Raw genomic sequence first — 26,394 nt, 5'->3', positions numbered from 1 at the left:
CAGATTCAGAATATTAAATGACAGCACCCACCCATTTCCTTTGCTATTGTAGAAGTACTCTCTTAACAAAGCTTGTCCGTGCACGTTCTGTGAAGAGTCATGGATGTCCAACCATTTAGCGCCTAGTGGTAGTTTCACTATCCTTCTGCCTCTTTTTATGGATGCTCACAACTGTAGCACTTGAATATCTGAGCAGCTTAGCCATGTTTGAGACATTCGTTCACATGCTCTGCATAACAGTAATCTGCCCTTTTTCAAAGTCGCTTATCTCAATAGATTTCCCCATTTTGAGCCCATATCTTCACTAAGGTGATGACACCCTACATGTCTGCTCCACTTACATACTTTCGCTACAGATTCACATACTTGCAGTGCCACCAGGAGACATTCGACATTGCGCTGGGCAGTGGTCATAATGCTTTGGCTTATCGTTGTATTGCAACCACATTACAGCAAGTTGATGGCAATGCTATTGCTTCATGATATTGCCATAAAATATGGCCCATCTAAATGCACTTTTACAAAACACTTGTCTGACACATGCAAAAATACTGTTTGAAGCATGGGAGAGCATCACAGAGATGGTGAAAGAACTGAACTTGCAAAGGCTTGAAAGAGGCAGATTATTCAATGAAAGCCTGCTTAGTACCAAGAACCAACTTTAAGTGACAAATCTGTCACGTACTACTCCCATAGGGACCATGAAGAAAACGTTAGACTAATTATAGCCTGCACAGAGGTGTAATCATTCTTGTTGTCCTCCATGTGTGAATGAAACAGAGAAAAAACCCTAATGACTGGTATAAGGGGAATTACCAACTGTCATGCAGCAGTGGTTTTCAGAGTATGGATGTAGACTGAAAATTTCTATGTTGAGCAGATTTCGATCTTGTGCCCTTTTGGTTTCCAGGCATGTGCTTCATCGCTAAACCTCCATGCCTAACTCTGCATAAATAAAAAATATATCAAAATAGCTTCCTGTGAATAAGTACTTTTCCACAACAGAAAGTAATTTTCCACACTGAGCTATGGAACCATTTGATGAAGCAACCATCTTACCCCCTTGTAGGGAAGTTTTTTGGCAGTTTAGTGGGATTACCTTTCCATAGGGCAGATGTAGGTGAAATGCCAACTATATCAGCCTTTTTTACACATTGTTATGTATCAATATGATAATTAAATAATTTGTATGCTGCAAAAATATTTTATTTCAAAATTGTTACAAATATACAGAGTTTGGGAACTTTATGTAAGTATTCAAAACAATAAAATTATGTAAAGGAGTACAAATTATATAACAGAAGATTAAAGGCATATTTGAAAACGTCTATTTGGCCAGTAAACTACAAATTACAAAAAAATTAATGCTGAATGAGAATGAAATTTTCTTCTATGTGCCTTTTTAATGCATTCACTGCATATCTTTGTCTAGCATTCTAAGCAAGTAGGTGTGCAGAATTTAATACACTTGTCATTTGTTGCGTTTTTTTTCTGGTAAAGGCAGTATTTACATACTTTGCGTTTTTCCAGTCTGTTGCTTTTTCTGGTGAAAATGAAGCTTTAGAAGCTCAGTCAACATCTTACTTGGCTCTGAAGTTCATCTTGTGCAAATTGTGAGGGAGGTTTGTTAGCTCCTGCCTCTTCTTCATGAATTTTGTAACCAACAAGACCCAAAATACTCAAAAAGTTACATCTTGGTGAAGGTTCATTTTTGAGTAGATTGTGTATAACGTGTATGAATTTGCACCATTCAGACCCAAAATATGATAAAATGTTGCAAGAGGTCACCTTTTGGTCATTCTGTTTGTTGAATAATTTGAACATTTCATATCGATTATGTCCACTCCTGATTTTCTCGCATTATAAGAGTAAATCATTTGCAGTTCGTAATTTCCCTATATCACTGAACATTGGATTGTGCATAGAAGAAAGTAAAACAACACATCTAGACTTATTCAGTATGTAGGAAAAATAGCGAATTCCTTTGTAAAACTGTGTAAACTGGATACAAGAGGATGACTTTCATTAGGAAGAAATTTCATTGGAATCTGAGGCTTATTGCTCCTCGTCATTACTACTAATGTCAGTCTATTTCATAGTATCTCCTTGGCTGCTTCTATTGAGCAGAACCAATTGTTCTATGTGACATTACAATTTGTTTTATACATGTGCAGTTAACAAGGCAGACCAAGGCCTGGGTAGAAAATTTCAACTTCCACTCAAACAGGTGCAAGCATGGCACCATCACTTCCTTTCCCAGTATACATGTACGCACTGTACAAATGTGAGTTATGAGCGCCTGTTACATATACTAATTTGACACCATATTTAGCCAGTTTTTTGGCATGTTCATGATGTGTTTTTGCTTAACCTCTGAATGGGATAAGTGTTTCAACACACTGGTAAGCATCGAGAAAATAATTATTTTGACACTTTGCAATAAACATCTTGAATATATTTGAAACTGTGGCTGCAGGGTTGGTTTCTTCTCATACTTTTAGATTATAGTAATCATCAAAACAGAGAGCTCTAGTGAGAATAAAGCACCTCAATTCAGTAGTAATGGTTATAAATATACATGATGAACATTAATAAAACAGACAAACTGCAGGGATGGATTTCTAACTGGAAATGGAGGAAAAAAAGGTGCTGTGAACATATGTCCAAATACACATTGTTGCCAGGGTGGATGGCACTGCTGAATGACAGTTCCTCTGACCACATGCCTTGAGTTACTTGTGTATTGCAGGCTGTGTAATTGTTGCAGCATACTGTAAGCAGCAGAATGGTCTGATATTCATGTAGAGGACAAGTTGAGATGATATTAGTGTACAGGCAAGCAGATGGAAACAGTCGAACAGCGGCACAACTATAGCAAAACATCTCTACACTCACAGACGCCAACGACATCACGCAACATTTGAAGGCCTTTTTGGGCGTTTGTAGGACCATGGGGCCCTTTCAGACAGATGAAGGTTGCAGACTGTGCATGTACAAGATTTGGGGGTTCGGGTTCTAAAGATATTGAGGTGGACCCTAGTACAAACTCCAGGCATTTGGCCTGACTATATGGTGTAAGCCAAAGTACTGCTGCATGACATCCATTACTATCCCTATCATCTACAATGAATGCAAGTTTTATCAGCATAGCATTTCCCTCTATGGGAAAGATTTTGTTGATGAGTTTTGCAGCAGACCATCGCAGTTATGGGATTTCTGTCATCAGTCCTCTTTGTGGACAAAGCAATCTTTGCCATAACTGGCATCATCAGTCTGCATAATCATCTGTAGGCTACAGACAATCTTATGGGAATGGTTTAGGCGTTTCAGCAGGGATTTTTGGCAACCAATTAATTGAGCTGGTTATTATTCCACAACTGCTTTGTGGAGGAACATATCTGGACTTCCTGTGGGATACTCTGGCTGGGCTGCTTGAGAATGTGCCTTTTGGCAATACGACAGGTTATGTGGTTTCTGCATGATGGAGTACCACCAATTTTGTCATAGGTGTTAAGCAGAATGCGGATGCCCTGTAGCATGGTCTGCTAGATCACCAGATTTAAAAACCCTGAGGTGTCTGAAAAGTGTTGTGTATGCTGAACCAATTCCTGATGTGCAGACCCTTCAACAGCATGTTCATGTTGCCTGTAATGCTATTCGGAGAGAGAGTGGAATGTGCAAAAGAGAGCAGGAATCCATGATGTGACATGTGAACGATGCATTGCATCTCATGGAGGCCACTCTGAACATCTGTTGTGATGTGGTTGCATTGCAACTCTGTACTGTGTTCCGGAACGATTTGTTATCATTGCACACACACCATTTATTTCTGGACACATGATCAGAGGACCTTTTTTCCTCCATTTCCAATCAGGAATCCATACCTACGATTTGTTGGTTTTGTTAATATTCACTCTGTAGGTCTTCCTGTGGAGCTGGTACTGAATAAAGATCTCAATGATTCTTGTGAGGACTTGAAGATAAAACATAATAAACAAAAAGTGCACATATTTTGTTGTGATTGGTATCTTTATAATGATGATCTGTCTTCATATCATTTCCTCTCTCATGGTGCCAAGATTTCTGTTTGTGTGTATTACAATTTCTTCGATCATCTCTGCAGTGAAAAATAAGGGCTAAACATCTCGAGGTGTAGGACGATCTCCTAACGTGCACACTGGTCCTTCTAACATTGATACTCAATGTTTTATTATGTTCTCGTGGGTAGTTGTAGTACTGCAGCCTAGAGGTCGAGAATTCCGAGCAAAAAAATTTATTTATCCAAAGGATTTTCTTAGTGGGGAAGGGGTCTTCCTCTGCTCTGTATTGGAGCAATGTAGTCATAGTTTTGTATATCTACTTCTGGGTCAGTATCATGCTTTGATGACGATATGCCTATTTCATTATGGACGTATGACTCTTCAGAATCTATCTCGCCATTCAATTCTCCAGTTGCACAAGTTCCATTGTACTTCTCATCCAGTAAAAAACACATAAATGGAAATCTTTGGCCATTCTGAAAAAGAAGGGAAACGATAGAATAATGATAGATTCTCACAAAAAAATTAGAATAAAACAATAAAGAGTCAGAAAATATCTTTATGGATAATATCAAGTAATTTAAATAATACTAAATTAATATAATAAAACGTAAAATAACGTTTTAAACTTAAAATTCGTCATCTTAACATGCACTTATTTACTATAAGACAAAAATAAAACTTCAGAAGAAATAAAAATAGGTTAGTAAGATTATCTGCCCCACAGGCCAATAAAGATTAGATTAGTACTTGTTCCATAAATCATGAATACGACACTTCGTAATGATGTGGAACGTGTCAGGTTAATAAAAGGTGTCTATACAAGATATTGCATTAGACAAAATATTACATGACACTCAATATTGTTTTTTTTTGTGGAGGTTGGGAAATTACCCACTTACTATATCCAAAAATTCATCTAATGAGTAGAAGGAGTTTCCATTAAGAAATTCTTTTAATTTCCTTTTAAATGCTATATAGCTATCTGTCAGACTTTTGATGCTATTAAGTAAGTGACCAAAGACTTTTGTGGCAGCATAATTTACCCCCTTCTGAGCCAAAGTTGGCTTGAGTAGTGAAGATCATCCTTTCTCCTAGTGTTGTAGCCATGTACACTGCTATTACTTTTGAATTCGTTCAGATTGTTCATAACAAATTTCATAAGTGAATATATATACTGTGAGGCTACAGTGAAGATTTCTAGCTATTTCAATAAGTGTCTGCCGGATGATCTTGGATGAGCTCCAGCAATTATTCTGATTACACGCTTTTGTACAATGAACACTCTTTTGCTCAATGATGAGTTACCCAAGAATATGATGCCTTACGAAAGCTTTTGTTAGTGAGATCATCTGCCTTATAGACAGACAAAGAATCACAGTTTAGTGGGAACATATACCTTGGAGTCAGATACTAAAACATACATTAGTTGGATTATCTGCCTGTGAGATAGACTACTTTGCAGGAAAATGATGCCTATCCGAAATAGAGAAGTCTAGCAGCTGACAGAAACCTACCATGAAGAGGAGAGGTTAACTAAAGTATGTGGAGTCCGTATGTCCCTAGTTAAACATGCAGCGCTGTCAGCGGTGAAAATTCGGACCATATCTGTCTCTCAGGCAAGTAATCCGACTTAAGGAAATACCGGTATCGTGAAGTATAATTAATCTAATCGAGACTTCCAGAGAATACGGTTTGTAAATTATGAAAATGACAGTGTTTGATACACACTTTTACAAAAAAAATTAGTACACACACTTGTTTTGTTAATTTTTAACTTTTATTAACAGTAGAAATTATAGTAAACGTATTATCATTATTTGGAAGATGTTGAGTCACTAAGTATGTATGCTCATAAAAACTGTTTTCTATTTCCCACAAACATGGGGATTCAAGTTACTTCTTCACCTGATTCTAGAAATACTGTATTTTTTTTTAATTAATCCCGCTGTTTCGTATTTTTCTAAAACGTTTTTAAACTGAAGGCGTATTCGGTATTATTTTTTCTAAGTTATGTATGGAATCCCACCTACATTGTGTTATGTATGATGTATTATACATATTTCGGATACTACAGCAAAATTTAAATGACTATTGACGCATATTAACGGTTGTTATCATTTGCCACTGACGTTTACGGTTGACAGGGAAAGTGATTCTGGAAAGTGCGAGAACGTCGAGTCTGCAGTTTCCTCCCACAATTGTTTGCTGTCACATAAACTGGGTTTTGAGGATCCGTGAAATTACCGTTTTGTACGTATTAACTCTGGTTGTTTTGATGTCGTGTTTGTTTTTATTTTATTTTTTAGTTTGTGTGGAAATTTTTTTGCGTTATTATCTTTGATCGTGCGAGAGTAAATATTGTTTAAGAGACGTTGGAGGTTGTTCAATTGCATTACTTGTCAAGGTACTGTAAAATGACAGTTTTTTCGTCAGCTTACATATTAGTACCGAAAAACACAATGCACTTTTATTTCTCTGCTTTTTAAATCTGCTTCCATACTGCAAGTTATTATTTATGATATACTGTGTTCACCGCAGCCGTTAAAGATATATTAATTTGCCCATCTGGGCTCACGAGGTAAAAAGGACCAAGCCGTCACAGAATGTAGTGTGAAGAAAATTCGACATTGACGCATCTCTTATATTCGTGTAATATTTGTTGTTACCATTCACAGACTAAAAATATCACTTTTTGAAGGGTCCATAAATATTCTGTTGCCCTTTCTGTGCGTAGCAGTACATAAATACGAATATATTCATAAACCTATTTCAAGTGGGGTTCATTTTTGCGTGAAGAACACATTGATCAATTATATTATGAGCGTCTTCATGTTTTTGTGTTCGAAATTAAGTTTTTTTTTTCGAATTGAAGTTTTTGTTTCAAACCGTAAGATTCCCAGAAAAAGGTTTGTATACAATTAAAAACTTGGTAATACCAACAGTAGATTTTAATATTTGAAAGAGCGTGCAGGAGTAGGTTAAGAAAACGGCAGATTTTGATTTAAAAGACGCGTTTCTTATGTAAACAAATAATTTGTCGGATATGCAAAAATTTGCTGCTGCATCTTTGTAATGTAGGTTGTGGTGTCAGAGGAGATCAAAAAACGACCAGTAGAATGAGTGGTCGTAAATTTTGTAACTGAGCAATTTTGATGTGTTACTCACTCCTGTAGATTATAGTTGACCCAATTAAATGTGCGGATTTAATATTTTAGTATTTCTTTTGTTTAATATATGACTGAATTTTTTTGTGCGCTGTGCGTCGTTTCTTGAATCTTGGAAACCATAAAACTAAACAAATAGTGATAATTTGTTGCTTCAAGCTGCCCTGTGAAGCATTCAGTTGGTAGGGAACTTCCTGCAAAAAGCGGATGTTTGTGTTCAAATTGTGACCCACTACATATACAATTTGTTGTGAATGTGATTAATTTGTATTTCTAAGTTGAGTTCAGGGTTATCATGCAAACAACTCATTGATGACCACAGAATATTTTATATTTATTTTCTAAGTGGAGTAACATTTCGAAACCGAAGGAAGTGTCAGAGTGGTCAGCACACTAGACTTACATTTGAGACGATAACGGCTCAAAACCGATGTCCAGCCATCTTGATTTTGGTTTTCTGTGATTTCACTGAATCGCTTTAGACAAATGCCGGGGTGCTTCCTTTGAAAGGACACAGCTGACTTCCTTCCCAATCCATCCCTAATCCGATAGGACTGATAACCTTGCTGTTTGGTTCCCTCCCCCAGATCAACCAAGCATCATTTCAAAGTGCTGTGGGTGACTCGTGTATTGGCCCCCTAAGCTTGTATTTTTCACTGTTAATCTATAATGAATCTATACATACATACAATGGGTGGAAAAGCTGCGAGAAGTGTTTGCTTGAACAGAAATGCAGATGCTAGCTCTCGTGGAATGTCCTCAACATGTTGCAAGTGTCAGTCATACTCGGAATATTGTCCTGTGCAGTTTTGATTGCAGTACATTGGAGCTCAGTGCATTTGAATGTGGGGGTCTGGTGTAGCAGGGGATACAACCCGTCGGCTTTCGACAATGACGTCACAAGTCGCCAGAGAGCAGTTTACCATTTTCGCTTTTGCTGTTATGTTTCAGTTTCGTTTTTTTACTGATTGCTTAATAAAGTGGATCTGTTTATTCTATCTCGTGAGATTTTTTTTAAAAAAAGGCCAAAAAACACTTATCAGCCACTGAAGCGAGCTACAACACTAAGAAGAATCGCTTCTCGATTGGCCACTTGTGACGTCATTATCCAAAGCCGACGGGTTGTATCCCCTGCTACACTAGTCCCGAATGTGGGCATATTGTTGGCACTCATATGGTGAAGTTTTCGGTAACCACGTTTGCCAAAGAGTTTGCTATTTCACGAGGCACCATATTGAAGGCGAAAGCGTAAAAACCTCATCCGCTAAGTCATAATGCAGATGGATGCATGTGTAGAGTGATAGTGATGATGGTCATTGAAGAGGATTGTGACAAAAAATAAGAGGATGAAGCTGCAAAAGTAACTACAGAACTGAAAGTCTCATCCAAGATTCCTGTTGGCACCAAAACAACATGGAGGGAGTTCTAAAGCAGGGAATTGCTGGAAGAGCTGAAATTCAAAAACGTGCTGAATCTAGGAAACCAGGACATGATGCAATAGAAGAAATGTGTTTGACTGGAAGGCTCTTGTTTCATACTGTTTTCAACTACCGGCTGAGTTTGTCCCAAGACTGAAACATGGTAGTGGTTTGATGATTATTTGGATAGTTTGGATAGTCATTTTGCTGTATTCCAAGGACTCTGTGGTACTCTGCGAGATCACATTACTGCTGAGGATTATGTGGTCATTTTGGCTTATCAGGTCCTTCCCACAGTATAGTTTTTGTTTCCTATTGGTGATGCTGTGTTCCAGGATGACATGACTCCTGTTCAAACAACTTGCATCATTCAGGACTGGTTTTGTGAGCATGAGAATGAGTTGCTGCATCTCTCCTGGACACCACAGTAACCAGATTTCGATATTATTGAGCCTTTGTGATCTGCTTTTGAGAGAAGGGTGTGTGATCACTATCGACTTCATCATTGTTATCTGCATCTGCCATTATTTTCCAGGTAGAACAATAAAAGCTTCCCTTGGAAACCATGCAGCACCTGTATTCATCGATTCAAGATGACTGGGAGCTATTGTATAAGCCAATGGTTTTCCTACACCATTTTAGGTATCATAATGTGTTGTTGGCGTTTCCAAATTTTTGCTCACCCTCTGTGTCTGTCCATCACAACTATTTGCTAACTTTTGCACCAATGCTGTATTAACCCACTCCCTGTAATAAGCATAAAAATATTTGTCAGTGCAGTAGCCTTTAGCTTTTCTGAATTAACCTTGTTTTTTTAATTATCTATACTACAGATCAGTCTCTTACCACAACAGTAATTTCATATTCACATTTATTGGTTTTGTCAGTGTGCACCCAAATTGTCAGCTTTGCAACCAATTGTCAGCTTTCCACCTAACCCTGACGTTGGACTAGGCTACAGATTGGTTTGTCACACAACCAAGTTTTGATGTTCCAGTGTTCCTTGTATGTTGCTGTGTTGTTACATAGTTTCTTTAACACAGTTTCTCCTTTTTTAACCTTGCTGTTGATTCTTTTGTATTCCACTGTAATCAATGCAGGACTGAAAGATGCATGTTCCACTTATTAGCCTTAAATACCATGGGGTCAGTCAGCCCCCACTCAAAAAATAAAAAAAAAGGGTGACTTTCAAGACATCAAACAATTACTGTAACTTAACAGAATTCAGCAACATTATTCGTATGCACAAGTGTACGTAACTGTCAGATGAAGGATAATGGAAAGACAAGGAGCCATACATGACAGAAACATAACCATTGAGTAAAGTGTGACATAGTGAACCCCAGCTTTTGTTCTGGCATCTAATATATTTGTGTTCTTATAACATGCAATTGCATGACCTGAATGCCTAGTGAGACTATAAATTTTAAATTTGGTAAATTATTTTGAATTCCAGAAATGCAGTTATGCACTCTATATTTAAGGGGAATGAGCATGATAAAGTACTTGTAAACGTTCTACTTTTCGTCCATGCAAGTGAATCCTAACTATTTGGACATTACTGTACGTATGAAGTGGCCTGTGTAACTTGAGTAAAGAAAGATGTGTACACTCAGAACAATAGTATGAGTCCAGTATCAAGTGTTGATAAAATACCATTCGTTCTACGACATAATTCACTTCAACCCTTAGAAATGGTGTACAGAAGCTTTTTGTACAGCAGATTCAGAATATTAAATGACAGCACCCACCCATTTCCTTTGCTATTGTAGAAGTACTCTCTTAACAAAGCTTGTCCGTGCATCCTCCCCCCCCCCCCCCCTCCCCTCCCTCCAAACAAAAAAGCAAAATCCAGAAATTCCAGCAGTAGAGTGCTGATTATGACACGAAACCATCAAACAAAGAGTGTGGAGTGATCGGAAACCCAAATTCAAAGCTCTTGTGACATGCATTCACCCATTTATAGAAGCTGTTGATTTCAAAGTACGTCTAATGTAACCATAAAGTAACCCGCTCCCCAGTTCGGCTTCTCACTACTGTAGTACTTGAAAACTTCAGATTTAAGTGGTCTCCCTCATTTTGTAAGTGGCCTTGTCAAAAGGATAGAACAGTGGTGGGCAGAACTTTAGGGCACTCGCTAGGTGTTGGAATGCTAAATAATGAAATGTTCATTGAAAGCTTTGCATGTAAGAAACAAAATGATTATTCACATGGCATGCATTCTAAAAAATTCTCATAATGACCACATCTTTCACTAAAAAAAAAAATGTGACAAATATTATACAAGAAGCAGAATAAGGCCAATGTTTTACAGATTATGCGAATGTATGGTGTCTGTTCTTTTGGACAAATTAGTCTGTGGAAATGTAAAAGTTTGAATGTTGTAGATAAGTTGTAGACATTTGAAAGAGAGGGAATGGAAACGAAGTAGCGAAGTGAGATGGAAAGAAGACAGAGATTTTCGGCTGGATAATTCTGTGAATAATATGAGGCATTTAGGCAAAGATTTATAAATTAAGCAGTAATCAAGTTATGAACGTAGGTAGATGGTAAGTATGTTGACTAAAGGGATGTGTAATGAACAGTGTAAGGAAAAGATTGATTGCTGCTTACTATAAAGGTGACATGTTAAGTTGCAGACAGGTACGATTAAGACACTTACACATTAGTTTTAGGCCACAGCTGCCATCAGAAAAAGAAACACACACCATTCATTCACACAAGCAAGCACATCTCACACACACAACTGTAAACTCCGGCAGCTCAGACTAAAATAAAACTGTCACATGGAATGGAAGCAGTAATCTGGGAGGGGGGGGGGGGGAAGGGATAGCAGTGTACAGGTTGGAGGAGAGAGGAGTGCTGTCCGGTGGAATGTGCAGGGACTACACTGCTAACAGGTGCAGTGTCAATAGGTTGTGGGGCAGAAAACGGAATAATAAAGGAGGGGAGTGGAGAAAGATGGACATGTGCATTGGCAGAGGTCGGCACACAAAAAGGGTGGGAGACACGTATAGGAAGGTGATACGACAGAGAGGATGGAAACTGTTGGGTGGAAGGTATGGGGACTGTATGTTACTGTAGGTTGAGGGCGGATAATAGATTGAAAGAATAACTCCCATCTGCGCAGTTCAGAAAAACTGATGGTGGAGGGGAGGATCCAGATGGCTTAGGTAGGGAAGCAGGCATTGAAATTAAGCATGTTATGTTCAGCTGCAAGTTGTACCACAGGGTGGTCTCCTTTGCTCTTTTCCACTCTTTGGCAGTGGCTATTCATCCTGATAGACAGCTGGTTGATAGTCATACCAATATAAAAAGCTGTGGAATGACTGCAGCAGAGCTGGTATATGACATGGCTGCTTTCGCAGGTGGCCCTGTCCCCTCTGATGTGATGTGGTAGGATAAACCTGCGACAGGACTGGAATAGGAAAAGCTGGGTGGGTGGATTGGGCAGATATTGCACGTGGCTGTTCCACAGGGATATAATCCTAGTGGCAATGGTTTGGGATTGGGAGTGGCATAGGTATGGATTAGGATGTTGTGGCGGTTGGGTGAGCAATGGAACAGTTCTTTAGGAAGCTCTTGGGTAGGATGTCCCACATTTCAGGGCATGTTGATAAATAATCAGAGTCCTGGTGAAGGATGTATTTCAGTTGTTCCAGGACGGGGTAGTAATGGGTAATGTCCCTACAACCTCCACTGAACACTTTCCACCACCTCTGTCCTATCACCTCCTCCCTATTCTCATCTCCCACCCACTTTGTGTGCCACCCTCTGCCAATGCATCCACCCACCCATCCTCCTCTGCCCACCTCCTTTTTTTTTTTTCTTCACTCCGCTTTCGCCACCTTCCTGCCCCACAACCTCCCAATGCTGCACTCGTTAGCAGTCTAGTTCCTGCACACTCCGCCAGACAGTACTCCTCTCTCCACCCACCCATACACTGCTATCCCTTCTGCAGCCCCTCCAGATTGCTGCCTCTATTCTAAGTGACATTTGCATCCTTGTCCAAGTTGCTGGGGTTGGTGGTCATGTGTGCGGAATGAGTGGTGTGTGTTTCTCATTCTTTTTCTGGCAAATGCTGTGACCGAAAGTTACTATGTGTCTTTTTAACTTTGCTTGTCTGCGTCTTACAGTAAGTAGCAATCTATCCTTTTCTTACAGTGTTGATATTCAAACCTGTAATGTGGCAGTGTAGAATGAAGAATACACTATAAGGAGATTCACAAACCCATTTATAACTTTGGAACTAATCCCATTTATCAGTGAGAAAGAAAATGTAAAAATCAAATATGAAGTGATTCGTAAATGTTGAGTTAACAGGAAGAGCAGAGTAGCTAAATGGCTGAAAGATGTGGAAAGAAATTGGGAGTTAACAATACAAAAACCTTATACAGCACACAAGAAGATCAAATTTCATTTCAGAAGTGTAAAATGTATGTATATTAATGGATGAGGTATGAATGGGAAACTGTTAGGTGAAAAAAAAGGGAGTACATGAGAGATTCAGGAATGGTGTCAGGGTTTGACAGAACACTGAATAGTCTAAGTTCAGAGAAGTCACCTTAGTGAAGCTAAAAGTTCATGGATTTTGGTATTGAATCATTCTTGTCAGAATCTTCAAATCTGACATTTCAGCCTTCTTCTTGAGGTCCTTCAGGAACTGACTGCGTGCTGGTATGTCTCGTAATGATTCATAAATGCAGAAGGGGAACCGCAAATTGTTTTTCTCTTTCTGTCTTTACATGTTGTTATGATGTAATCAGTATTCATTGTTTCCGTTTCTATTTCTGCAGAGTAATAGAACAGTATCTGGCATTTAAAAATTAATTATGCTATTGTTCTCAGGAATAATAGATATACCTTTTGACAGAGTTGTTCATGTTAAACATTGGAAAGGGATGTTGTAAGAAACCATGGATGATGTTAGGTCTTGTCACTAATATATGGAAAGCTCCAAATTCTAATGTTAAGTAGAAGCCCTTTGTTTAACACAAATGGATGACAAGGCATAAAGAACCATATACAAGAATAAAAGAATTGTGTGGTCCATCCCACTGCCCATTTTCTGCCATTGAATACTGCTGAAAATTTTCTCGTTCTCGCAGGTAGTTTTGAGGTATTAGAAGACTGGAAGAAAACTTTATTTATGTCACTGAGTAGAAGTTCTTTTACCACAGAAGACTTCCTGTCTAGTGGGTACAACAGTAGTACGAGGCTTGGTGTCAACATATCGGGAATTCAGAGAAGCAGTAAATCATCCTAAATCTTGCAATGTTTTGGGGTCAAACATAACTTGGGAAAGTTAATTCAAAGTGTTGGTTCTCCCCTTAGGGTCCTGACTTTTCAAATTTTTCCTCTTAAGTTGGGATAACAGGGATGTACTTGGTGATATGAAAAATTCCACAGTTGGTACTCTACAGAACAAAGTGCAAATTTTACTGTATATGATCATTAGGGGGCTACACTGGAGCTGTCTATTACAATTATACTTCGTGATAGAATTTGCTTACTTGCCACCATTTTTCTGAGTTTTAGTATGCTTTCCAAATGCTTCAAGGTACAAGTGGTATGATTTGCTGTGCAAGACAACTCCAAGAGAAATATAGAGAACAGCAGACCATCTTCCATGGTCTGGAGAAAGTATTTGACTCAGGCCTGAGACTTCCGGCATGGACAGAGCTGACTGAATAATTATAAATGAAAAGCACAAAATGGTGGATATTCTGCAGCATTAATTTAATTAATCAGTTTTCGGTTTTCTAGGTTTTGTAAGCATTTTGTTGATGTAGTTCAGCTTTCTTGGTGACATGGTTGTGTACTTATGGTGTTTATGTAATATATCTGTCTTTTTGAACTCGTGAACTGAGACAGGGCTGCATGTGTGGATCAGATTTCTTGGCTCCTCACTATGCTGTGTGAAATATCAGTAGGTACACCAGGCATTCATCAGGTTTCAAATTGACAGACAACTTATCACTTTTCCTAAGATCCACTCCTAAAACTACTTGTCACCGCAAAAAGTAACTAAATTACATTATGTAGGTGTTTCCTCAACACCTGGTCTCACTCTAAAAGAGGTGCAGGATGTAGTAAACATAACAAATCATATGACCAATCTGGGCTTCCTACTGGTTCCAAAAAGTAAGGTCTTGTACAACCTAGATTACAACAGCTACAGCTCAGATACAACACTGGAGCTGGTGAACTCCTTTCCATAGATAGCAATTCTGTTATCTAAGCATGTTACCTGTGAACAAGATGTTGAGAATTTGTACAGTTACTGCAGCCTTTGATAAACTGAAGTGTTGAGTCTTTAGGAATTAATACCAGACAGTGAATTTAAAACTTGATGTATATAAGATGGTTGATATTTGAATGCTAATATACAACAAAGAAACTTGGATGTTCCATTACACTCACTATAAAGATCAAGTGAGAGGACTGTCTCCAACACATAAGTTCAAGAATGAGCCTCCATCAGTATTGCTGGAGCAGTTAAGATGGCTGGGACACATTCACTTTGAGTGATTCCAGTCTGCCACACCGTATCCATTACAATGAACTGTGCTGTGGATCAAGATTCTGTGGAAGCTCTTTGAGGTTTTAAAAGAATCAGCTTAAACATAAAATGAAGATGTCCTGAGAAGGAAAGTTGCTGTTCACCATTTAACAGAGATTCTGAGTTGCAGATAGGCACAACACAAAGACTCTCACAATTTAGCTTTCAACCATTAAGGCCTTCGTCAACAATAGAGATGTGAGTACTCACTGCTCTCTCTCTCTCTCTCTCTCTCTCTCTCTCTCTCTCTCTCTCTCTCTCTCTCACACACACACACACACACACACACACACACACACACACACACACACACACACACACACACACACACACAACTGTAGTCTCAGGCAACGGAAACCACACTGCTGCAGTTTTTGTGTGTGTGTGTGTGTGTGTGTGTGTGTGTGTGTGGTGTTGACGAAGGCCTTAACGGCCGAAAGCTACAATTGTGTGTCTTTTCGTTGTGCCTACCTGTGACTCAGCATCTCCACTATATGGTGAATAGCAACTTTCCTTCTCATAATATTGTTACATTCCATCCTGGATTTTCCATTGATTGATATGAAGATGTCCGTTATCTACCCAGATACCTGAGAGGAAAGAAACTAATGTTCTTGAACAGAAAAGCCACGGACAAAGAGGGCCCTGTATAGCGAGCTAAGCTGTACCATGACCAAACCCCACCCCCCTCCCTCCTCCCTTACCTTCCACATTGTAGAATGTTTGTTGTCACAAGTTTCATACCAGAATTGGGCTCTATAGTCCTATAAAATGTACACATAAGGCAAATGAAGAAAAGATTTAAAAAAATTTTTTTTAAATGAATAACACACTGCTGCTGATGAAGATATTACTTAAGTAGTTTTGTCTACAATACGTTTTCTCTTCTTAATTACATTGTTGTTTGTTTTTAGTTTAAAAACAGGTAAATAACACCAAGCTGTCATTGAATAAAAACTTGTTTTAATTTTTTATCTTTCATTTCCAGTTGTTTGCTGCTGTGTTCATATGCTGGTAATGAACTGAAGTGAACATGGTTGACTACAGTAAATGGAAAGACATTGAAATATCTGATGATGAGGATGATACACATCCTAATATTGATACACCATCATTATTCCGATGGAGGCATCAAGCACGAATAGAACGCATGGAAGAGCAGAAACGAGAAAAGGAAGAAATTGAAAAGAGCAGAACAGCAAATGAAAATAAATTAAAGGAAATAAAGGAGAAAATTAACAAAAGTGAGAAGAATGGGACAGAAAATTTGGATCAACTGAAAGTGGCCCTTCTACAGCTCGAGAAAGAGGCTGAAGAAATAAAGAAACGTGAAGAGGAATTCAAGAAGAAAGAAAAGACAACTCCGTGGAATGTTGATACTATTGGTAAACCTGGATTTGCCAAAACTGTAATAAACACAGCTCCAAAACCGAAACGAGAAGTTTTGTCTGAAGAGGAGCAAGGAAAACGTTTGAAAGAACATATTGCGAAGTATGAAAAGTTGATGAAGAATTTTGGAATGCTGCGACGATATGATGACAGCAAGCGTTTTCTGCAGGAGCATCCAGAACTTGTAAGTGAACATACAGCAAATTATTTGGTTATTTGGTGCATAAATTTGGAGATGGAGGAGAAACATGACCTGATGAAGCATGTGGCTCATCAGTGTATTTGTATCCAGTACATGTTAGAACTGGCACAAAAACTAGATGTTGATCCAAGAGCATGTGTTGGATCCTTCTTCAGCAAAATGGAAATTGCTGAAGAAGAATATAAAAAATCATTTGATGATGAACTCCACTCATTCATAGAAAGGATTCAGGTGAGAGCAGCTGAAAAGTTGAAGGCTGCCCTGGCCGAAGCTGAAGAAGAGGAACGTAAAGCAAGACTTGGCCCAGGAGGACTTGATCCACTGGAAGTCCTAGAAACCCTCCCACCAGAACTGAAAAAGTGTTTTGAAGCTCAGGATATAAAACTGCTTCAAGAAACAATTTTGAAGATGCCTGAACAAGAAGCACAGTACCACATGAAACGCTGCATAGATTCTGGCTTGTGGGTTCCAGATGCCAAAAAGAAAGAATCTACAGAAAAAGAAACTACAGCTTCTGATGATCAATAAGTTGTTTGAGAAACAGTGTTGGCCTTAAAATATTTCATGTATTTTTATGTATGTATATAATATTACAGTACTTATGCAAATTTTGTAAGTTACATGTAAGTATCAGTCAATAATATCGAGAAACTACTTTTAGCTGCAGAAATGAAGACATTTGTTATTTTATGTAGACAGTTTTCAAAGATGAAATTAAAAATAAATTTTGTCTGTTTGTGATTCACATATCTTGCTACAAAGGCAGACAATGTTTGACATATTAAAACCAGAAACTAAAAAGGTATGTGCGCTACTACTGTGTGTCACACTCACCGTCAGTCTTAAAGTATTTCTTGCTGCTGACAAGAGGAAGACATCAGGTGCTGAATTGTTTCATTGCTTTCTCTGCCTAAAATTGACACAGAGTTTACTTGCATTCAGAAAGCTATGTAGTGTTCATTACCGTTTTGGAGAATTTACTTTGTGGACAATTGCCATATGTTAGAAAATAACTATTGTCAGTTTTTTGCATTACAAAGTTGCAACATTTTGTAATTGAGTCTGTCTTTTTATCTTAAGGAAATTAAAGATTATAATATAATTAAATTTACATTTTGTTTGACAATGTAGTACTATTTTGACGGGCACTACTTCTGGCATAGCAACTTAATAACACTAAAGAAGTTTTGAGCTGTGCAACACGATATCCCCCCCCCCCCCCCCCCCACCACACACACACACAAACTCAATGCTTTTGGTCATGGTGACAAGATGTGTATCTATGTAAAATATGTTTGCTAACTCAAATTAAGTGCTGTATTGAAAATTTTCTGGTGTTTTCATCTGTTTATAGAGATGGACACGATAATGTTATCAATGATGATATTGAGATGTAAATTTTCCATTTCTTCTGATGGAGTTCAGCTCTTGAGATTTGCATTACAATATATGTTAGATATTCTCAGGAACTCGGCAAGAAAATATTTAGTTTTCATAATAGCTGTGTACCAAGATGAAAGCAAAGGTAATAGTTGTTGCGTCTAGCGTTCAATCTTATTTTTATAACTGGCACTTATGTGGTACATTAAACTGCCTCAAGATTCAGCCTCCCACCCCTGATACTCACTTGCAAATTTATCAGTAATGAAACCATTTTACATCGTATTAATAATTTTTTAATTATAATACAATTTGTTCGAAGTAAGCTGCAACAAAAAAACAACCCAATTAACAATTACAGCAACACCTAATTCAGGGACAGTTAAAGGGTCTGTGGGTAATGCCAATAATAAGCAGAAAAGTCTTAAGCGGTATGCGATTTTCTGCACAATAGTGGTAGTTTTTGTAATGTATCTAATGTAAATATGAAGGTACACAAGCCATTCCAGATATTGTATGAAGATGTAAATGCAGTATACTTTACGTGTTGGTATGTCTTCAGCCTGAAAGCTGTTCTGATTCAACACTCCACACAAGTCTATTTTGTGTTTAGTAGGGCTGTAGAGGCTTCTACAAGCTTGCTACAACCTATGTCCATTTGAACCTGCTTCTGTAGTCAAACCTTGGCTTTCCTCTACAATTTTTAACCCACACAGTTGTCTCCATTACCAAATTCACAATTCCTTGATGTCTCAGGTTATGTCTATCAAATGATCCTTTCTGCGAGGAAGGTTATACTATCAATTTCTTAATTCTACCAATTCTATTCAGTACCTCCTCCATACTTATTCAAATGACCCATTAAATCTTCAGGATTCTTCTGTATCACCTCATTCTAAAACCAATTCTCTACTTGTCTATACAGTAAACTGTACACTTCTGTACAAGCCTACACTTGAGACAAACAGTTTCAGAAGAGACTTCCGGATGCTTAAGTTTTATATTAGACATTAAGAAATTCCTCTTTTTTTTGGAAATGTTCTATGTCTATCCAGTCAGCATTTTATGTTCTCTCTACTTCAACCTTCATCAGTTATTTTGCTGCCCAAATAGCAAAAGTCATCTACTACTTTGAATGCCTCATTTCCTAATCTAACTCCCTCAACATTACGTGATTTAATCCAACACATTCCACCACCCTCGTTTTACTTTTGTTGATGTTCATCATATAACTTCTTACTACCCGTTCTGTTCAACTGCTACTCCAAGTCCTTTATCATCCCCGACAGAATTGCACTGTCATAAGTAAACCTCAGAGTTTTTATTTCTTCTCCCTGAACTGTAATTCCCTTTCGTAGGAGATAGTCTACAAACCTGTCTCGTTCTTTGCTCGACCAGTACTTCATTTCATATAGTTAGTCTCTTATAACTATAGTCTGGTTTTTGTATAGGTTGGAAATAACTTTCTGCTCCCTCTATTTTATTCCTGCTACCTTCAGAATATCAAAGAATGTATTCTGGTCAACACTCAAAAGCTTTCTCTAAATCTGCAAATCGTATACATGTAAATTTACCGTACTTCAACATTTCTTCTAAGATAAGTTACAGGTTCAGTATCACCTTTGGATGTTCCTACATTTCTCTGGAACCCAAAAGATATTCCCCCCAAGCTTGCCTTCTACCAGTTTTTCTATTGTTCTGTAAATAATTTTTATCAGTATTTTGCATCCAGGTTTTGAAACTGATAGTTCGCTTATATTACACCTGTCAGCATATGCCTTCTTTGAAAAAGAATTAATATTTTTTTAAGTCTGTGAGGCTATTTTGCCTGTCTCATATATCCTGCACACCAAGTGGAGCATTTTTCTTATGACTATCTGTCTCAATGATATCAGCAATTCCGAGAAAATGTCATCTACTCCAGTCGCCTTACTTCAGTTTAGGTCTTTCAGTGCTTTGTCTTGCAGTATTGTACCTCCCATCTCATCTTCGTCTACTTCCTCTTCCCTTTCTACAATGTAACCTTCAAATTCACTTCCTTTGTATAGTCCTGCTATATATTCTGCCCACATTGAAGCTTTCCCCTCTTTGTTTGCCATATCAGCCCTTGATATGCATAAAGCCACTTCTATTTTCTCCAAAGATCTGTGTAGTCTTCCTATCGGTGGAACATTTCGTAACACACATGCTGGACTTGACACGTTGTAAACCTAAGGTGTGGTCTGGTAAGAGGTCCGTCGAGGAAGACTGTGGAGCAGTGGTGAAATCCCAAAATGTTTGAACAGTCTCCATGCCAACAAGCTCTAGATGTGCTGATTATGAGGGATGTGAGAACCTGGGATACAGTGTGTGTCAACAACTGACACACATGGACTGATAGCTGCTCAAGCTGTCAGATCACCAGCGGAGTCAGAAAGAGGGATGACTAATACACTTGTAACACGTGCAAGATGAATCTGTGAACTGTGCACCTCAGATGTGAGATACAATGAATGGAAAGCATTCTGAGGAGCAATGGAGGTACTCTACCAGTTACGTAAGAAGTGTCATGGTATCTAACACTGTGAAGTGACACATTAGAAGACAAAATGTCAGTTGCGGCTGTTCTGCCCTACATCCCCAGGGTGATTATCCAGAATCGGCTGTATGTTGCACAAACACAGTGCAAAATTTTTTTGTAAACCAACAAAGAAGATCAAAGTGTGTCCCAGATTGACAAAAGACATCCACATGCAACATCGGCAGTATACTGCATACGCTGCAAGGAAAAATCTGTATTGGAATGAGTTGATGATCAGTCAGCACCAGGATCACCGAACATAGACCACATTGCAGGTTAGGACAGGTGGAGGAGTTGGCTGTGGCAGAGCATTCACTTTGTGAGTCCAAACACATGATAAAATTTGTCGACAGGGAAGTTCTTGCTGTGGAGAAAACTACCATACACTCATACTTGTTCAGGAAATCCACAAATGTGACAATAGCTTCAACAAGAAAAGAAATCCTCAAGGTGAGCCATCCTGAGATTCTCATGCTGCAGCAAACAACTGTTGCACGGTAGCAAGAGGACATCCACAGTGGTAATGACCAAGTAAAAGCCCTCATACATTGGTGCAATAGATATATAAATTTATTTCTATTAAATAATGAAATAAACAAAAAGTTAATACAACATAATAATTAATCAAGGTATCTGGTATAATCTGCAGTATCAAGTTCAACTCCCAACCTGCCACCAGCAATGGAGCATCAAGCTTTGACAAAACCAACCACTTGTGCTGACAAAATATCAGAAATATTATTGAGCAAATGTCAGCCGAAGAACCCAAGACACAAGCCAGCAGGCTGTTTGTGTGCTGTAACTTTTGCATAGCTTTTTTATGTGGGCATGACCACCAACCAGCTGTCCACTCAAATGAACGGTTAGCACCAAACTATGGCCAAGAGCAGATTTGGTGGTAGGAGACACTCCGCAGCACAACGTGCTTGGCATCTGTGGTGTCTCACAATTTAAGCCACTTGGATGTTTCGCCTTCCCACCCACTCCTTACCCTACCCATCCTACTGTACCTGCTTCTATGAATTACATAGAGTGAGGAGAGTCCTTACAACCACCTCAGTTCCTGCAATCCTCCAGATCTCAATCTGCAGCAGTGCCTGTCCCACACATGCCTCCGCTGTTGTCCCCATCCCTCCCAGTTCACCCCATTACAATTTCTGTAGCTTCCCTCGTTCTGTTTTTTGCCCCTCTCTTCTCTCCCAACCCACCTCTCCACTGCATCACATGCTCGACTTACCTCCCACTGCCTGTCCCAAAGCAAGTTCACCAGTGCCACATTCCTACCCCGTTACCTAGTTGTCTCTCCATCCATCCCCAAGTCTTTTCTCATCTCATCTCATCCTCTTCACGTGACGCTACCCTTCACCCCATTTAGGATGCAGAGCTTGCACAGTGTAGCCATGCAAATATATGCATGTATTTTTGTTGGTATTAGTTACAAAGGAGGACAAGATCTGCAAGCTCAGCAATGTTTTGAATCTTGTTTACATGCATGATGATAGCTAAATGCTTCCGTTGTGTGGGAAGCAGTACCTGTACTCCTTCCGCATACACTGACTGAAAGAAAAGACAGTTACAAATTATATTAGTCTATTTACATGTTCAACAATGTAAGAAAAGACAGATTGCTACTTAGTGTAAAGAAAACACGTTAAGTTGCAGACAGGCAAAATTAAAAGACACTTACATAAGTCTTTTGGCCACAGACTTCCTCAGCAAAAGAGCAAAACACACACACAACATTCATTCACACAAGCAAGCACATATCACGACTGCCAACTCCAGCATCTTGCGCTGGAATGCAACTATCATGTGGGATGCAAGTAGCGACCTGGAGGGGGTGGGGAACGGGAAGGGATAGCAATGTATGGGTGGGGAGAGAGATGAATGCTGTCTGGTGGAGTTTACAGGGACTAGAATGCCAACAGGCACAGTATCAGAAGCTTGTGGGGCAGTGAAGAATGAAAGATGGGCAGATGCATTGGCAGAGGGCGGCAAATAAACAGGGTGGGAGACGAAAGTTGGGAGGGAATGATAGGAGAGAGGAGGTAGTGGAGGGTGTGGGGATAGTATGTTACTGTAGGTTGAGGCCGGGATAATTAGGGGAGCAGAGAATGTGTAATAAGGATAACTCCCATCTGTGCAGTTCAGGAAAGGATCCAGTTGTCTTGGATAGCAAAGCAGCCATTGAAATTAAGTAAGTAATATTTAGCTGCATGTTGTCCCATCAGATGGTCCACTTTGCTCTTGGCCGCAGTTTGGCAGTGGCCATTCAGCCTGATGTACGGCTGGTTGGTTGTCGTACCAATATAAAAAGCTGTGCAATCAGTGGTGGCTGCTGTGTAAGAGCACATGAACATCCTAACTTTTGACACCTTACAGATTTATTGGTTATTTTTCATTGAGTGCTGCAATCTGAAAGATAACAGTACTTAAATCTACCATGCTATTGCTCCTCTAGGCTCCGCGAAACTTGGCAACACGGTTGCAAGCACACATTCAGTTTTGCATGTTTTAAAGAGCTTTGATGCGTGTGCAACCTGTGTTAGGACTTGCCTTACAGACCAAATACATACAGATTTAATAAACAATATGCACAATTCACTCTGCGCACAGCTAGCCCTTGCCATTCAACAAAGTTTGCCAGTGCTGCCAGCTGGTAGCCACACTGCGGCAAAGTTTTATGCCCATTCGCTCAGCATAAATCCTGCTAGATAATAGCACACTCCTCAGATGTGCTAATTCACTCACTACGTAGTAAAATTAGATCAGACATCAGTATATGCTAAAGTTGTATTCACGGTAAACCTATTTTGTGGGTTTCTGAATGAGTTATACTATATTAAGTTATGAATTTTATCATACAGTAATCCATTTGGAGCCCTGAGAACCATAAGGGCCTAAAGCACATCACCGTCAATTGTGAGTTTGTAGCATTTATTCCTGCTTCTGAAATATGTTGATCTTATGGCGAGCCAGCTTTATCTGTGCTGTAGGCACACATTGCATATATGAACTTTCACGAAAAGCTGTATCGCTGGTTTCTCTGATATTCACTTAAATGTGAGATTGACAGCAGTGTGCTTTGGGTCTTTAAGGATCTCAGTGCCTCATTTGTATTCTAGTCAAGTGACCGTGTTGGTAGACATTACTGCTAGAGTTCAATCATTTTCACAAATGGCAGTTTGTGTTTGGAGTTGGTGGCTTACTGTGCGGGGTCAACATGGACTATGTTGAATCTGTTTTAAATGCTAACAGAAACATAAAGCTATGAGAACGGGTCAATGAGTCGTGCTTGGGTGGCTGTCAATAGAGCACTTGCCTGTGAAAGGCAAAGGTCCTGAGTTCGAGTCTCGGCCCAGAACACAGCTTTAATATGCCAGGAAGTTTCATACCAGTGCACACTTGCTACAGAGTGAAAATCTCATTCTGGGAACAGAAAAGTAAATTACCAGGAAAAGTTAGCCGCATAGGAACTAGGGCCTCTGAAACAGATCCTTTGATTGAGAGAGTGACAAAATTAAATAAGCACGACTACAAATGAACGTTTAACAAGGAAGTGTACAGTTAGCACAACATGTTGTGTGTGTGCAGCGTAAGAATACCTAATTTTCAGCCTGGAAGTAAATTTGTGAACTAATACTTGCACAAAAAAGTGAAAAACAGAGCTGTGAAAGTTTACACATTATTTCGTAATCACTTAATTATGTACAAAACAAAATTTCTTTTGTCAGATAAGTTATGCATCTTACTATTATTGTTGTTATTGTTGCTGTTGTTATTGGCAGTAGCCGTAGTTGGGTAAACTTGTTGAGAGGCTTAACTGTTATGCAGCAGATGCTATTAATTTCATGCTCTCAAATTTATCTGAATCTAAAAATTTGTGAACACCCAGAATGTATACTCACAAGTCGCCATTGTGTACAATGATTGCAGCAGAACTGGTAAATGACATGGCTGCTTTCATGGGTGGCCCAGCCCCTGATGGGGTAGGATAAACCTGTGACAGGACTGGAAAAGGAAATGCTGGTGGATCGATTGGGCAGACCTAGTACCTGGATTTTCCACAGGGATATGATCCTTATGGCAAAGAGTTGGGGTAGGATGTCCCTCATTTCAGGGCATAATGATAGGTTAGCAGAGCCCTGGTGAAAGATGTAGTTCAGTTATTCCAGTCCAGGGTGGTATTGGGTGACATCCCTACACCCTCCAATTAACAGTTTACACACACACACACACACACACACACACACACCCCTCCCCCACCACCCCTTCCCTGTCCTTAAATCTCCTCCCCATTCTTCTCTCTCACCCTGTCTACCAATGCACCCACCCACCTTTCCTGCTCCACTCCTTTTTTCCCCACCTCCCAGCCCCACAACGTCCTGTCACTGCACCTTCGGCATTCTAGTCCCTGCATGCTCCACCAGACAGCATTGTCTTTCTCCTCACTAGTACACAGCTATCCCTTCCCATGCCCCTTCCCCACACTTCCAAATTGCTGCTTGCATCCCACGCGATAGTTGCATTCTGGCCCAAGGTGTTGGAGTCAGTGGTCATGTGTGCCTGAGGTGTGCTTCCTTGTGTGTGTGAATAGTGTATGCTTCTCTTTTGCTGATGAAGACTGTAGCCAAAAGCTTTATGTAAGTGTCTTTTAATTGTGCCTGTATGCAACTTGACGTGTCTTCTTTATGGTAAGTAACAATCTGTCTTTTCCTACATTATTGATATTCCTATCTGGAGTTTTCATTGTATTTACAAGTTCAGTTTTGCAGTTAATGTATTGTTATACATCATTTGGCACATGCCAGTGAGCTTCCTATTTTACCATAATTCACATTTGCTCTCTGACAAGTCTGGTATTCTCTCACTAATATGTTGGAGATCCTATTTGCATTGTTATTAATTTCTGCCATGATTGATGTTATCCTTGATGCAGAGGCTGTATCAGTACATGCAACTTGATTTATTTCTCCCTGATTTATGTAGAAAACTAAATGTTTGAACGTCCCTCTGACTTAGCTTCAATACTGTAAATATGTAGGATAAAAGCAATGTCCCGTTAAGAAGTGTACCATACCCTAGTTAGGTTTTGTATGGGCTAGTTTTAAATTGACCCTCAATTTTGGGAAATAATTGGTATAAGTCCCCCATCCTTACTTGTTTTCCTCTACTCTCTTTGCCATGTATCATCTCACGACTTTTTATTCTGGAGTGTTTTATTGATGTATGATACAGTGATGCTCAGGATTTCGTTATTCCAAGCATCAAGCACAGTGATAACATGGGGGTTTTACATAATGTTCCAAATAATGTCTAAAGCCCACCTATCTAATTATCTAATCTTGGCTAGGGTGTCCCCCCCCCCCCCCCCTCCTCTCCACCAGTCTTCTGACTGGTTTGATGTGGTCCGCCACGAATTCCTCACGTAGTAATGATGTTGCGCCCAAGACGGAAGTGGTGTGCCCCTTGCTGACTGCAAAATGTATTGTAGATTTTGATGTGGTGTGGAAGTGGTCCAAGTTTGAATGTGTCCGCTTGGTCTAGTTTGTGCATTATTTTTGCTGCTTTGGGTACTGTCAGGTTATAAGTGCACTGTAGCCCTTCTTCTCATCTTTACGCATGTCTAAGTAATTGCTTGCTTTCTAAAAGACAACTTTTCTGTCATTTGACTGT

General features: G+C 39.2%; 1 protein-coding gene across 3 annotated transcripts; it reads left to right on the top strand.

Annotated features, from left to right (window-relative positions):
- Nucleotides 1-6,271: 6,271 nt before the first annotated feature.
- On the top strand, nucleotides 6,272-17,889 carry LOC124787973 (hsp90 co-chaperone Cdc37). 3 transcript variants are annotated; one of them, XM_047255005.1, is made up of 2 exons: nucleotides 6,272-6,293; nucleotides 16,176-17,889. In XM_047255005.1, exon 2 carries the CDS (start codon nucleotides 16,221-16,223, stop codon nucleotides 17,304-17,306), a length of 1,086 nt encoding a protein of 361 aa, XP_047110961.1. In that variant the 5' UTR covers nucleotides 6,272-6,293; nucleotides 16,176-16,220; the 3' UTR covers nucleotides 17,307-17,889. The 3 variants fall into 3 exon arrangements, with proteins under 3 accessions (XP_047110961.1, XP_047110944.1, XP_047110952.1); XM_047254988.1 differs by lacking the exon at nucleotides 6,272-6,293 and adding an exon at nucleotides 6,321-6,447; XM_047254996.1 differs by lacking the exon at nucleotides 6,272-6,293 and adding an exon at nucleotides 6,364-6,448 and having other exon boundaries at nucleotides 16,171-17,889.
- The last annotated feature ends 8,505 nt before the right edge of the window (nucleotides 17,890-26,394 follow it).

Source organism: Schistocerca piceifrons, chromosome 1, assembly GCF_021461385.2.
Source record: "Schistocerca piceifrons isolate TAMUIC-IGC-003096 chromosome 1, iqSchPice1.1, whole genome shotgun sequence".
Taxonomy (NCBI): Eukaryota; Metazoa; Arthropoda; class Insecta; order Orthoptera; family Acrididae; genus Schistocerca; species Schistocerca piceifrons.
Note: the sequence above shows the minus strand (reverse complement) of the source record. Positions and strands in the feature narration are given on the sequence as shown.